The following is a 15,302-nucleotide window of genomic DNA, read 5'->3' on the forward strand; positions in this document are numbered from 1 at the left end:
ACTTCTTAGCTCTGGATTATTTCTTTGGGGATGTATATAGCTAGGAATGGTATTATAGGGTCAAAGGGTCCAAATAGATTCATAGCTCTTGTTGCCTACACACAGATGGTTAGGAAGGTATTTTGAGAGGATTGAAGCATCTACTGACTTGGTAAAAAATTATAATAACCCACTTACTGCTTTTATATTCTTTATTAAAATTCTGTCCTTACAGGGAAGGGGGTGGATGAAGGAACATATTACTCTTGTGTTCCAGGTGTGCAAATAAAAGGCAACAAAAGTTCATCTCAAAAACACGGACATATCCCTCTAGTTGGGGGGGAGGGTATTAAAAAGAGTCGCAGTAGGTTCAGGCTCTGTCATTAAGTAGCTCTGAGAGCTCAGTTACTCCGGCCAAGTGAGAGCCTGTGATCTGAAGGTCTCCAAGTTTCCTTTTGGCTTGGGGTCTTGTAACCTCTGTGTGGGATGCTTTGCCTCCTTCATCGGCTAGGAGCTGGGAACCAGGCTGTGTCCTAGAACCCCACCTCCCTTGCATTTATCTGGCTGTTGGGGTAATCTGCCCCATGCTGTGCCTGGACTTAGGAAGCCTGCAGATGGGGCAGCTGTGCAGCCTCCGTCTTGCCATTGAGGCTAACCAGTGAGGAATCCAGTTTAGACCAAATCTTGTCCCAACTTTACTCAGCTCTTTCACATCACCCACTGCGGTGCACACTTCCCCGTCCAGCTCCCCAGTGGGAAGTAAGAGCCTCGCTGTGTGGGTGGTAGTGGAGGAGCTGAGCCAAAGGTGCTGAGACATCTGTCTGTGGGCTGTTCCTCAGGGAGGATTATAGATTGTCACAGATGGATGGAACCCTGGGTTTGCCCCTCTCTGGTCAGGTGTAACCTTGGATAAATGTCCCTCCCATTCCAGGCCTCAATTTCCCAATTGGTACAATGATGGAATGGGACTAAATGACCTTTAAGGGCCTGCCCTAAAAGTCTGAGGTTTCCTTCCTTTCCTTCCCTTCGGCTTGTAGGTACTTGGCCCTTGGGGGACAGCGAGGTTGGGGTCACCCCTCTGCTCAGAACCAGAGGGTCAACCACAGGTAGAAGGCAAGTGGTTTTGTGGGCCACCCAGGCCTTTCTTATTCAGGAGTAAGATGAGGATTGAGGGCTAGACAGGGTGGGGCAGCTTCCTTCTCCATAAAGGCCCCTGGCTGATTTTTAGCCTGATTCTCAAATTCGGGCTTCACTCTTTGTTTCCTTCTCCAGTGGCTCAGGCACTTTCTATCCTCCCCCATCTTGCTTCTCAATCCCTTTCCTCCACTCCCTCCAACTCTGGGACAAACCATGATAGGGCCTTGGAAGTGTTTGCATATTTTGGGAAGGGGAAAATTTCCCTTCCCTTCTGTGGTTCTTTTTGGTTGGTCAAACAATTAAAATGATGTAACACAGATTAACAGGAGAAAATAAAATTTAATTTCATATGGGCAGGAACCCCACAAACATGAGAGGGTCAGAGACAGAGAGGTAAAATGAAGTATATACACCATGCCGAGCTAAGAAATGGGATAGGGACCTGGGGCTTCCAAGGACAGGAGGGTCATCCACAGGCAGATAAGAAGAGCAGATTTTTCTGTAATTAGGAGTCTGCCCTGCCATATAGATGGGGTGGGTCACTTCGATAAAATTTGTTCCTGGTGATAACACCTTTTCTGGGAAAAATCCCCAGTTTAAATTCTTCTAGGTAGTTAAGCGAGAGGCAGTAATTTCTCTCGAGCCCACAGGCTCTCCATTGCCTTTAGCGCAAAAGAATCCACATGCCAAAGTACCACATCTCAGAGACCTGATCTGAAACCCTACATATCTAGTATTGAAAAACCTGTCTGTGACTCATGGGGAGAAGGGATTGTGGATCTGAAATGTTAAGAGGGAAAGTCAGGACCCAGAATGAAGTTATACGCTGGCCCAGCCACGAAAATACTATGAACGTCATTTAAGAGACAGCGTGGGTTAAGTGGTGAGTTTGAGTTTTGACTGTGAGAGCTTAGAAAATGTAGATAACCTTTTTGAGTACGGATTCTCAACTGAAAAATGGTACTAATAATAGAAAATGGTACTTCATAGAAAAAAGGTGAGGCTCGAAAGATATTATGTATATATATAAATATATAGATATAAATAAATAAATATATATATATATATATAAAATCCCTAACGATGACTTCTTCATTTATGTATTCTTTGATGACCTCTCCATTCCCTTCCGTCTCCTTATCCTCCTCCCATGCTCCTTCAATCCTTTCGGCCTGCACATTCCTCTCTCCTCCCAGCCTTCCTTTTGCGCAGGCGCCCTGTGCGGCGCTGAGTCAGGCTGCGGGGAGAATTCGGGCCGCCCGGCCGGGACAGAGCTTGCGCCTGCGCGATGGGCGGCTTTGGGGCGGGGCAGGTTTATATTAGCTGAGGATCAGCTGACGCTCTGCATTGCAGACTGCGGAGTCAGGAGGCGTCATGTACTCCTTCTTGGTTCTGGCCAGCCTCCTGGGCGCGGGTAAGCCCTGGGACCCCCAGCCTGGGGAAGGGGACCCCGCAGGACGCAGCTCGCTAGTCCCGGAGCGGGCTGTACCGGGCCTCGCCCCTTTGCTCCCCATAGGGATTAGTGAGGGGCGCGCACTGCGCAGGCGCGTGCGTAGAGCCGGGTACCTGCTGGGCGGCGGAGGGGCTGCTGGAGGCGGGAGGCAGTTGGAAGCCTGGCTTTTTAGGGGCTGGGGTCTGGCGTGTGTGCGAGGCGGGCGGGGCCGGGGAGGTAGCGTCTCCCTCACGGCCTGAGTTGGCGGACTGGGGATCCCTTAAGCTGCCGGTCCAGCTCTCGGGGTGGGCCTGTAGGGTGACCCCTCCTGCAGCTGTGTCGTGTTTGTGCTAGACGCACGTCATGGAGATGGACTGGAGCCCCAACTTCTGGGCACACTTTGGTCCTTGGCCTCACTTGCCCCAGTTTTTAAGAGTATTGAAGTTGCAGAAAGCACATAAATATATCTTCTGTATTGATGTTTATCTTTGCATATATATTTACTCTTGATCCTACATCTTGAAGATGATATGGGGTTTTTGTGGTCCTGATGAGTTTGTAATGGAGCCCTCATTTCATCTTGCACGGCCATTGGCTGGTTTTGGCAGTGGCCTTTATTTTGGGGAACATCTAAGTACCTGAGAAGTTGTTGTACATAGGAGTATTCTTACACCCACTAATTGTCCTGAAATAGTACTGATGGTTGTTAAAATCATCGTAGGGTATGTAGCCAATGCTTGGGAACCAGCTGTACTGCCTTCCTGGAATTAGAAGGGGTCCCGTGCCCTTCCCATGTCATCGAGACCAACCCTCCACCCTCAACTCTTGCCTTCATAGTCTTAACCTCATCTAAATCATCATGGTAAAGGGAAAGGAGTGAGGTTAATAGACTTGGAGCCAGATTTTAATTTAAATACACAGAGGATCCCAAATCTGGATGTTTTCAGATAATAGCCCACTGAGGGCAATAAACCTGATCTTCAGGCCCATCCTTAATTTCTGTTTCTAGTTAACGGTAATTTAAGGGCTAGCTTCCATTCTAACTCATGCAGCAATCCAAATTTTAATAGTAATGTAATGGGTGACAGAGTTGATGGGAATCAAATAAGATGTTTATAGGGGAGATAGATTTAAGGTGTTTTTCTCATGTTAGCTTTCAGCAACTTCCACGAATGTGTCTTAACATTAAACCAAGCTCCTAAACTTGCTTTACTTGTGGATTATGAAAGGCGATCAACTTATAACAAAAGATTTTATAGTCACCAAAAGAGGTTTTATAGTCACCAAAGAAACTTTTTCTTGCTGGGGTTGATAACTGCTTTTATTCCATAGTCAGTGTGATAAACTAATGCTAGTCTCTAGATTTTCTATACTGATTGAAAGCGATTTTTTTGTTTTTCAGTATCAAACTTCTTACTGGCAGTGAGTCACTCCTCATGAGACCCTTAAGAGTTCTGAATCACTCTCCCCACACAAAAAGGACTTAATTGTTTGTTTGGAAATGTAAAATCCTCCTCTGGTATATATGGGAGTATGGCTAACCAGACTGTTAAGTTAAACTAGATACCCTTTTCCTTGAACACTTGGGTAAATAGGACTGTGTAATAATGGCCTTGTTCTAATCTTGCTGCCAAGCCTTTAGGATTATGCCAAGGTCATGCTCTGAACACAATGTATGAATGCCTGCTTGCCTTGACAGCTCTGGCCCCAGTGTAGCTTTTTGGAAGTGTATTCCTAAAATTTTTAATATTGATAGAGAGCTTGTTAATGAAGGTGCCTAGTGACGGCAGCCATCATCTGCTCCCTGAGAGCTTAGAACTTGCTGTTCCAGTGTGGCGCCAGAGAGTGTCATCCTGAATCTGGAGAGGCTTTATGCTTTGTGTTTTAATGATGTCCTGGTGGTAGAGACTTTTGCTCTTGAGTTATTTTCCTACTCATCCAGTTGCCCCTCCTTTTTCTCCACCTGGAAAAGAAATGGCAGTGATGGTATACTGAGAGAATTGGAGAGTATCTCCTCTAACCTCTTAGGAGTGAAGACACTGAGGCCCCCCAGAAATGACTCCCCCAAATCGTAGGCCATTTACTGGGGAAGTCAGAATCAGAACCCAGGACTCCTGGGTGCTTGCTCTTTATCCTTCCATCAACACCAAGCGCTTAACTTTACAAACTTATTGGGCTGTAATTTACATACAGAAAACATGCACATTTTAAGTGTACAAATTGCGGTATTACTGCAGAGTGAACAAGCCCACTGTAAGCAGCCCCCAAGGTAAAGGAGTAGCATCCAGAAGCCCCTGTGCCTCCCCATCCACTACCCTATGTAACTTGCCCCAAAGGAAACCACTTTGTTAGCTTCTAGCACTGTAAATGTAAAAACCTAACTGCTGTTTTTGAGCTTTTTATAAATGGGATCATATAGTAAGGACATACTGTTGGGTGATTCCTCTAGTGGAAAAAGGCAGGCCCAGTGTTAATGAGGTGGTAAGTATAAAACAGGTGGCTTGGTGCCTGGGATATGGTACATATTCCCTGAAACTTAGCTGCCCCTGTTACTGCCACTTGTGTAGAGGCTGACCAGCTGAGTGGTGTTTACCCGCCACTGAGGCAGGTAGGTCTCTAGGGATGCTAGAATGTATTATGTACAAATATATATATTCATTCGATAGCTTATTTTTATTAAGATGCAAGACATGAACTTATAGCACAGCCTGCTGAATGTCAACAACTCCAGTTCTCACCTGCCAGGAATTTGGATAATTCCTCTGTTTATCAATTTTTAGTCAATCAACTTTACTCTGAAAATAACAAGGATTTGGTGAGTGGGTTAATTGCATTTAACAAGGTGTATCCAATACCTCCTACGATAGTTGAAGCGTATTAGATCAGGTGATCTGGATTTTTCTAGATGGGGAAGGAGAACTTGCTCCTCCATTTTCTTGGGCTCTGAAGCTGGAATGGCTGGGCTGTGGCTTAACTGGATGGGGACCAGGAAGGGCGACAGGGTGTTGCTGGCAGGGGGAAGCACCTAATAAGGCATGGGAAGCTCTCAAGGCCAAGACCATGCCACTTGGGCAAGTGTGCACTGCAGCTTCTGGAAGCAGTCTTCTAGCATGGGCATTCTAGGTCACTCTAAGCCTTGCTTCCGGCACCAGTTATTTGGTTCTGCCTCCTGGAAGGAGGCTCTGGATTTTCCTGCCCTGCCTGTTTTGTTTTTTGTTTTTGTTTTTTAAAATCATTTTAAAACTGATGGTAAATATACAGTGATTGGGATGAACAGTTTGACTGTTGGCGAAAGCACTCATTGCTTTACTTTTGTTCCTTGACGTTCCAGAAAATAACCTGAATTACGGCCTTGGGTAATGGTCTGTGCACTGAAAAATAACCTGTCAAAATTCCATGTTTTCTTGTGGAATTTTAATTCTTTGTGATAGGAGTGAGATGATACTGTAGAATAGAAGTTTAACTTTATCACATCATTGACTGACCTTAGGCAATTTTCTTAAACTGTGCTTCCTCATCTATACAATGGGATTAATAATGTAGTGATGTAGTGACGCTTTAATAACTTACTGTACGACAAGGCTTAGGTAAATAAGTACTATAGGGTTTGTTGTTAAACCACAAAAAAACAATACCATGTTTGTTAATGTCCTTGTCCCACCAGCACAAGGACAAAATCAGTCTCTGCCCTTGATTTTGTGATGTCTCCTGCCTTCTTTCATTTCATTGGATGTTGTAAATTTAACAACAAACAAAATTAAATTGACTTATAAATATGTTATGTTGGACATAATTACCAGATCAGAAAACAAACTAGGGTAGGTAGTCAGCCATTAGGAGGGAGGTGGGAAAGAATTTGGCTAGGCAGCCAAACTCTTGGTTTATACATCAGTTTTTAACAGAACAGCCCAGCAGATCAGGGCTGGTTCCTGGTAACCTGACTACTCAGATTCTAGGCTGGTTGTCCCTAACCATGGTACCTGGGGTAAGTCTGTTCTCCACTTCCTGCCCCAGTCTGGTTTCCCCATCCCTCAATGAAGGTGAACTGTTCAGATAATAACTGCACACAGTAAACAAGTTCCATCAGTGTAATAGTGCATATCCCTCCCACCCCTGTCCCCTGGGCCTTTCCCAGAGGCAGCCTGGTACCAGCTCCTTTAGGAGCCTTCCGGAGCTACCTATAGGTGGCTGTGTGTATGATTTCCCCTTCTGTTTTTCTTTTTAACACAAACACATATTACACTGTTTCGCTCCTTGCTCTTTTTTAAAATTGTGGAACATTCTAGACATCCGGAAAAGTGGAAGAGTAATGATAATGAACACCTATGTATATAACACTCTAGTTAAGATAAAGAACAACCCGCCTCCTTCCGTAGATAACCACCTTCCTGGCCTTGGTGTTTATCATCCCCCTGCAGGTCTGTCTTTATACTTTCGTACATATATGTGTAATCTTCAGCGGTATGTGTAGTATTCGTTTGCGCGGCATGCGGAACTTCCCCGACCGGGGGTTGAACCCCTGCCCCCCGCGGTGGAAGCGACAGTCTTAACCACTAGACCACCAGGGAAGTCCTGTTTTGGATATGTTAAACATTTTATGAATAATATATATTCTTGGGTTAGTAATTTTTTTTTTTTTTGCTAGTGAGGTTCATTCATTTTGAAAATGTTTAGATCTGTTTCATTCATTTTCACTACAGTACAGTATTACATTTATATCATACTTATTCTGCATTCTGTTGATAGACATTTAGATTATTTCCAGTTGTTTTATTGTTCTGTTACAAACTGCTTCTATAAATACTCTTGTGCACATGAACAGACATTTCCTTAGAGGATATACCTAGGAACAGAATTGCTGAGTTGTGGAGTATATCTGTTTTCACCTTAATTAGAAATTGCTGAATTACTCTCTAAAATGATTTTAGGAATTTCTGTTCCCACAGAATATGCGGTTTTTATTTTTGTTTTTATTTTTTTTATTTTTATTTTTTTTGCGGTACACGGGCCTCTCACTGTTGTGACCTCTCCCGTTGCGGAGCACAGGCTCCGGACGTGCAGGCTCAGTGGCCATGGCTCACGGGCCCAGCCGCTCCACGGCATGTGGGATCTTCCCGGACCAGGGCATGAACCCGTGTCCCCTGCATCGGCAGGCGGACTCTCAACCACTGCGCCACCAGGGAAGCCCCAAAATATGCGGTATTTAGTTGCGATATTAACATATGATGTCAAACTTGAAATTTTGCCATGATAAAAAGGTGAGGTGGTTTTCATTTGCATTTCTCCTTTTATTTGTATCTTTAGAGGTTATTTCATGCTAATACAGATAGATCTATACTACTGCCTTTCTAAAAAAACATAAATGTTGGAATAATCTTAGATTTACAGAAAAGTTGTAAAGCTGGTACAGTGAATTTTTATATACCCTGCACCCAAACTTCCCTGACTGTTAACATCTTTTATAACCGCTGTACATTTGTCAAAAGTAAGAAATTAACCTTACTGTTAACTAGACTGCATACTTTATTTGGATTTTACTAATTTTCCCACTGATCTCTTGTTTCTGTTCCAGGAGTGGATCCAGAGTACCACATTGCACTTAAATTGTCCTAGCTTCTTAATCACCTTCTACCTCCCAGCTGTTAAAAAAAAACAGCTGCAGAGTATTTTATTGTATGGATGTGTCAATTTAGTTAAACCTATTGATGGACATCTGTGTCACAGAAAAAGTGAGATGGATTCTAATGACACTTCCAAATTTTAAAATTATATTCTGGCCACATTTGGATAGATACTGCTTTTGAAAAGAAATTCTTTACATGACAGGAAACTACATAAATAAGATCGAAGGAGATGTTATAGAAAGTTCTTTTGGCCAGTCTTAGTGGAGTCACTTATTATAGTAAAAAAAACAAAACAAAACAGAACTCCTTTAACAGCTGTGCTGGAATGCTGTCTCCATGTGCAGGTGCTGATGTCAGAGGGTCATGTGGCTTTTCCTGTCTCACTAGGAGTAAAACCAAAAGTTTATTCTGCAAGGTCATGTCATCTGGCCCTCGGCTGCTGTTCAGAGTTCTTCCTCTCCCATCAGGTCAGGGCTGCTTACTTACTGTTGCCCAGAACTGTTGCCCATTTTGTGTTCTACCTATCTGGGTCATCTTCCTTTCCAGGTAATCATGTAGTTTACTCTCTGCCTAGGTGTTGCCTTACCAGAGTTGCGCCCTGCTCTGTCTGAAATGTCCATGCCATTCTGCCCTAGTCTTGCTCTTCCTTGGCTTCATTTTTCTTCGTAGCACTTGGCACTGCCTGGCATCATATGATGTGTTTTTATTTGTTGTCATGGTCACTGACTGGATCTGCAGCATGTACAACAGTGTTTGGCCTGTCATAGGTGCTCAGTGCTGCTGAACCGTGGTGTGAGCTGCTGTAGCAAGAGGACTTAAGCTCAGTAACTGCTGGTGGGTCGGTATGCATGAAACTTAAATGCTGGTAGTGCCAAATCTTTATCACGATTAAACAAAGCATTTTCTTTTGTTAACTGAAACTGATTTTAAGAAATTGTGTTTAGGAGTTTGCAAATCAAGAGTGACTTTGGGGGCTTCCCTGGTGGCGCAGTGGTTGCGCGTCCGCCTGCCGATGCAGGGGAACCGGGTTCGCGCCCCGGTCTGGGAGGATCCCACATGCTGCGGAGCGGCTGGGCCCCTGAGCCATGGCCGCTGAGCCTGCGTGTCCGGAGCCTGTGCTCCGCAATGGGAGAGGCCACAACAGAGGGAGGCCCGCATACCACAAAAAAAAAAAAAAAAAGAGTGACTTTGGACTCAAGTGAAGTGTAGGCTTTTAATAATAGTTCATGTCCAGGTTAGAGCCAACCCCCACTGACCCCCCGCCACCTCGAGCCTTTTGGAGAGGATTTTATGTAGGGGTTAGGGACACAGGACCCTAACATAACTAAGATACCCCTGGTGGCCCTGATTTGAGGTAAATCTGAAAAGGGAACCAGCTATAATTTGAGGAGTTTCCCCTCTTTTTAGTTCCAGAACTTAGTTGTTTTTAAATGTTTAACCCAGTGGTTCTCAAACTTTTTGGTGTCAGGATCCCTGTATACTCCTGAGTCATTGAGAGACCCCAAAGAGCTTTTGTTAATCTGGGTTATATCTATGATATTTACCATCTTATAAATTAAGCTGACAAAATTTTAAAAATAATCCTTAAAAAAAAATCCATTACATGTTAACATATTGTGGTTTTAATGAAAAATAGCTGTTTTCCTAAACATAAACCTATTTAGTGAGAAGAACAGCTTATTTTACATTTTTGCAATCTTTTTAACACCTGGCTGGATTTTCAGCTGCTTCTGCATTCAGTCTTTTGCACTGTCACGTGTCATATGCTTCCAGAAAAATTCCACTGCTCATTTTTGAGTGAATGAGTGAAAAAGGCAACTAACATCTTCATATTACTATTATAAGAATTTTGACCTCATGGATCCCCTAAAAGAATCTCTGAGACCTTCAGTGTTCTGTGGACCACGCTTTCAGTGTGAACCACCAGTGTAGCTGATTTGCAGGAACAACAGACATCATAGTAGGTGATACTTCCTGAGAGTTCATTGTGTACCCAGCACTGTTCTAAGTGCTTTTTGCTTAACATTTTATCCTCATAGCAGCCCTCTCAGGTGAGAGCAACTAAATCAGAATGCTGGGGACATTCTAATATCCTGCCCTAATCCATGCTGTGGTCTGAATTTTAGATTTCAGCATTTCCAATGAAGGTGGTATTCCTTTTAAGTATTAAGTACTCAAAAGTGACATTTATAGTAGACACACTTGCATGTATCTGAAACTTTTTACTTAATAAACAATCATGTGCGACAAGCCCAGAACACTGAATTTGCTTATTAGTGGGTTTGCATGAAATCTTTTTTTTAGCATATTATTGTCTTCTTCAAGGGTGCAGAGACCACCCAGCCAGTTAGCAGGGATGGGATAGAGCCTGGGCTGGCTTCTGGCTGGCTGAATTGATTCCTGGGCTGTACCCTGGGCCGAGTGTAGAACCATACAGATGTGCCTTTGACCTCTTCCTGTACCCATTCACCTGTCTGGACCTTGGGCATTTCTGTCAGGGGCTTCTTCATGGTCCAGTTGTGGAGTAATATTATCTAAAGTGATTTTAGTTTTTGTCTGATCATCACCTGATAGGTTGACACTTTGGAAGCAGAGCTTTGCTGACAGGAGTTTATATTGGACTGGAGTGCTCCTCTTTTCTTTGTTTAATTAAATTTTTTTATTGGAGTATAGTTGATTTACAGTGTTGTGTTAGGACTAGAGTGCTCTTTTTAAAAAAATATTTATTTTATTTTTGGGTCTTCGTGGCTGCGTGCAGGCTTTCTCTAGTTGCGGCAAGCAGGGGCTACTCTTCGTTGCAGTGCGCGGGCTTCTCAATGCAGTGGCTTCTCTTGTTGCAGAGCATGGGCTCTAGGCACACGGGCTTGCGTAGTTGTGGCGTGCGGGCTCAGTAGCTGTGGCACGCGGGCTCTAGAGTGCAGGCTCAGTAGCTGTGGTGCACGGGCTTAGTTGCTCCGCAGCATGTGGGATCTTCCCGGACCAGGGATCAAACCTGTGTCCCGTGCATTGGCAGGCGGATTCTTAACCACTGCGCCACCAGGGAACCCCTGGAGTGCTCTTGAATGAACTAGATAGGAATTTCTCTTCCCAAAATTAATTATGCCAAATTGAATCGTTCTTTTACAATCTAAGAAGATCACACAGCCTTGCCCCTCAGTGTGTGTTATCACACAAGGCAGTGTACCTGAGGATTCTGTTGCTTTCTTCATGTGGATTGATTTCTTGTCCTAGAATGATCTGGCTTGTGAGGAAAATTAAAAAGCAAGGGGGCAGTGGGAGAGGAGAAGCAGGGAAGAAAGAACCTTTTTCTTAAGTAACAGAAATAATAGCTTATCTGAGCCAGAGGTGATGGGATTTCAGCCTAGCAGCTTGAAAGCTTTATTGCCACAGATTCCTTTTGTGATAAGAGGACTGTTTGGACCTTACTTCCTCCAGATCAAGGCAGGTTGCCTCTAAGTGTATGCCATTCAGAATGATTAAATGGGCAGTATTTTAATTCTGCTCTGCAGAATGTTTTCCAAAAGCAAGATCCTCTAAAGAAGGGACAAGTGCTCTTTGTCATCGAAGGTATTTGTGACACCAGCTGTTTCATTGAGTAGTCAGTGTTGAGTGCTTTGTGTTATCTCCTGCTCTTAGGGAATCTAAGTGCACAAATTCTCCTGAGAAATGTCTGAATGCGGGGGACCTGAAGTAGATACTGCCTCTCCTAGGGTTCCTCTCTCGGTTTCCTAGCAACCTGCTTGTTGCCATGGCAATGCATTACCCAGGCAGCAGATCCACTGCCCTGTGGAATGTGTGCTCTGATTGTTGAGATTGGGAGGCTGCTTGCATTTTTTGTTACCCTTTTTTTTTTTGATAATTAGACTCGAACAGTATTTAGCATATGTTACCTGAAATATTTAAAAGGAATAAAAAAGATTTTATATGGCTAAAATAATAAGACTGATTGTTTTAACAAACAGGGCATAAAACACACATTCTAGGAATGATTATCCCTTTCATTCTGAGGTTGTTTTTGAAAATCTTTGTTAATTATATGGTGTACATGGACTTTTAAATATCCGCAGTGGAGGTAAGCCTTAGTAAAGACTTGTCATTTGGAGACTATTTTGGTGAATGAGGTAGATGATTAAGCTGGTATTGTAGTTAGGCTTAGGTTTGACTGCAGACAACAGAGACCTAGAATAATGGTGTCTTAATTATGATTGAACTGTTCCCATCTATCATAGCGAGTTCAGGAGCCAGGCAGTCTAGGTCTAGCATAGTGGTTCTACTTCCAAAAGAATCGGAGACCCAGGCTCTTCTAGCTCAGTGTTCTGCATCATTGAGGTCTAGGCCCTTTCTTCATGGCCCTTCATGGCTGCCAAAGTTCCAGCCATCACTTGTCTTTAAAAGTGCAGTAACGTCTACTAACATCCCATCAGCCAGAATGTGGTTTCATGGCCAGACCCTGCGACAAGGGGGACTGGGAAATGTGGTTTTTAATTTTGGCAGCCATGTGTGTAGCTAAGAATTTGTGGTTCTGTTCCTTTGAAAGGAGTGGAGAATAGATACAGGGAGCAACTTGTGGTCTGTGCCACACTGGGCGATAATTGTTCCCTGAAACAGGTTGTAAGGTTTAACTATTTTTTCTGATTTTAAAAGTAACGTGAGAAAAAATTAATTTAAGCCTGTATACAAAAATTAGAATGTGAACACCTCCCTTTGTCATCCTTTCCCTCAAGTCCACCATTAACAAGCCAGTGTACAATTAACTGAGCTTCATTAGTACCAGGCACTCTCAGTGCTTTCTGTGCCTTCTTATTAATCTTCACAGAATTCCTGAGAAGAGGGCACTCTTTTTTTTTTAAGGAAGTTATTTTATTAATTAATTAATTAATTTATGGCTGCGTTGGGTCTTCGTTGCTGCGCGGGCTTTCTCTAGTTGTGTTGAGTGGGGGCTACTCTTTGTTGCGGTGCACGGGCTTCTCATTGCAGCGGCTTCTCTTGTTGCGGACCATGGGCTCTTGTTGCGCGGGCTTCAGTAGTTGTGGCTCGCGAGCTCTAGAGCGCAGGCTCAGTAGCTATGGCGCATGGGCTTAGTTGCTCCGTGGCATGTGGGATCTTCCCAGACCAGGGCTCGAACCCGTGTCCCCTGCGTTGGCAGGCGGATTCTTAACCACTGAGCCACCAGGGAAGCCCCAAGGGCACTCTTATTTTCCATAATTTGCAGATAATTGTGGCGTTAGTAAGTTGTCTGAGGCTTGGCTTTAGTAGACAGCAGAGCAGGAGTTTGGTCAGGTCTGTCTACCCCCAACACTCAGGGCAGTGATCATGTTGCCATACTGCCTCTGTGCCCTTCCAGAGAAGGAGAGGTTTTTGAGGGGGCTTTTCTAAAAAGTGGGTTCCAAAAATATTTTGAACAGTGGCAACTTTCTTGGGATTGGAAGGCAATCAGCCTGTAGCTCCAATTACATGAATTACTGAAAGCTTTTCACTGGTGGTGTTACTGGTGCTTCGCTGGGCACCTCTCATTTTTGCCCACGCAGGGCTTCTTGTTTAGCTCCTAGCTACACAGTATCGACTCCTGGGCTCATTACAGTGGGGCCTGTGCTTCACTCTCCTTGTGATTTCTGGGTCTTGAATTTAGTAACCAACAACTTCTGAGGTTGCTGGGAAACAGCTCTCTAGGTCTTTGAGCTGCCAGTTAATGACCTGATTAAATGTAGAGAAAGCAAATAGAACATCCTTGATTCAGCTATTTGTGGAACACCTGTTCTGGGCAAGATAGTGGATGTGAAAAAGGTCTTCCAGTTGCTACTGTGGATAATAATAGTAATAGTGCTCACTGGACTTTTGTAGCATGCCAGCACTGCGCTGTGTTTTACAGTCGGTTAATTTTTACAAATCCCTTGGAGTAGGTACTAGTAATAGGCCCATTTGCAGATTGGAAGACCAAAGTCTGAAGGTCACATGACTAGAAGTGGTAGAGCCATGATCTGAACCTTCACTGTCTGATTTCAGTCTGGTAGGGGAGTCGAGATAATGTGGGTAAATTAAGTTACCAGAGAGATAGATGATGGTAAGGAATGATGGTTGAGAGAGTAATACTCTGGCAGTTGAAAGTGCATAGTTATGTCATCTCTTTTCTCAAAACAATCCAGTGACCAATGGCTTCATCCTCATTTTACAGATGAAAAACAAGCTCAGAAGGATGGCGATTTGTTTAGGGTCATTTGGACAGGACTTGTAGGCAGATCTTACTTTCTTTTCAGTATACCATGTTAGAAAAACATTTAACTTATTAGATGGTGGGTAAGTTGCCTTAGAAGCCTCACTCTAAACTTGGGGTTTAGCTCCTTCTCACTTAAGAAGTCATCGTAAGAGCACCTAAACCACACATGGCTATGGTGAGCTCTCCCTCCTTCCCTCCCTCCCTCCCAGGCTCACTGAGGATTTTTGGTCAGAGTCTAGAGCTGCCACAAAGCCCATGACTGATCCGGCTCATGGCCGCTGTTCTCAAGACAGTAGAATTCCACTACAGCCTATCTTTGATAAATGACCTACATGTGGAGTGGTTTAGAGCACATGTGCTTATTTTCTTCTAAGCCTAGGAGTAAGAAGGGAACAGAGCACCCACCCCTTTCCTAAGGAAATAACCACTGAAGTCTTAAAAAAAAAAACAACAAACCCCAAAAAAACCTGAAACCCTGTCCTAATAAAATGAAACTTGGTTGTGGGGTTTTAGTGTCTCTGAAGTGATCATTTCTCTGACTCCAGCCTGCCAGCATTTGTCACTGAGGGCTTGAATGCCAGGCCCTTGAACTAAGAAGTGTAGTGCTTGCCTCACCCTGAGCAGTGATCCTTCTTAATGGGACACATTTAATCAGAAATCTCCAGGGTGTCAGGCAGACATTCTAAGAACTGTCTTAGAGGTCAGCCTGTTGCCTCAGGGAAGGAAGTTGGTTTTTGGGGGCAGCGTGGGAAGATGAAAATAGAGATGAAAGCTTTGCTGGGAAGATGTTTTGAGAAATAACTCGTAAGAAACTAGGTTAGGGTAATTTTTTTTTTTTTTTTTTTTTTTTTTTTTTTTTTTGCGGTACGCGGGCCTCTCTCTGTTGTGGCCTCTCCCGTTGCGGAGCACAGGCTCC

At 43.9% G+C, this 15,302-nt stretch overlaps 1 protein-coding gene across 1 annotated transcript in view; it reads left to right on the forward strand.

Moving 5' to 3' along the window:
* The first annotated feature begins 2,416 nt into the window (after positions 1-2,416).
* The window catches only part of PSAP (prosaposin), a 32,957-nt gene continuing 20,071 nt past the window's right edge, over positions 2,417-15,302 (forward strand). The window contains exon 1 of the mRNA XM_055082953.1: positions 2,417-2,530. Coding sequence (XP_054938928.1) covers positions 2,491-2,530 — 40 coding nt within the window. The 5' untranslated portion in view covers positions 2,417-2,490. The remainder of the gene's footprint in view (positions 2,531-15,302) is intronic.

Source organism: Physeter macrocephalus, unplaced genomic scaffold (assembly GCF_002837175.3).
Source record: "Physeter macrocephalus isolate SW-GA unplaced genomic scaffold, ASM283717v5 random_383, whole genome shotgun sequence".
NCBI classification, from domain to species: Eukaryota; Metazoa; Chordata; class Mammalia; order Artiodactyla; family Physeteridae; genus Physeter; species Physeter macrocephalus.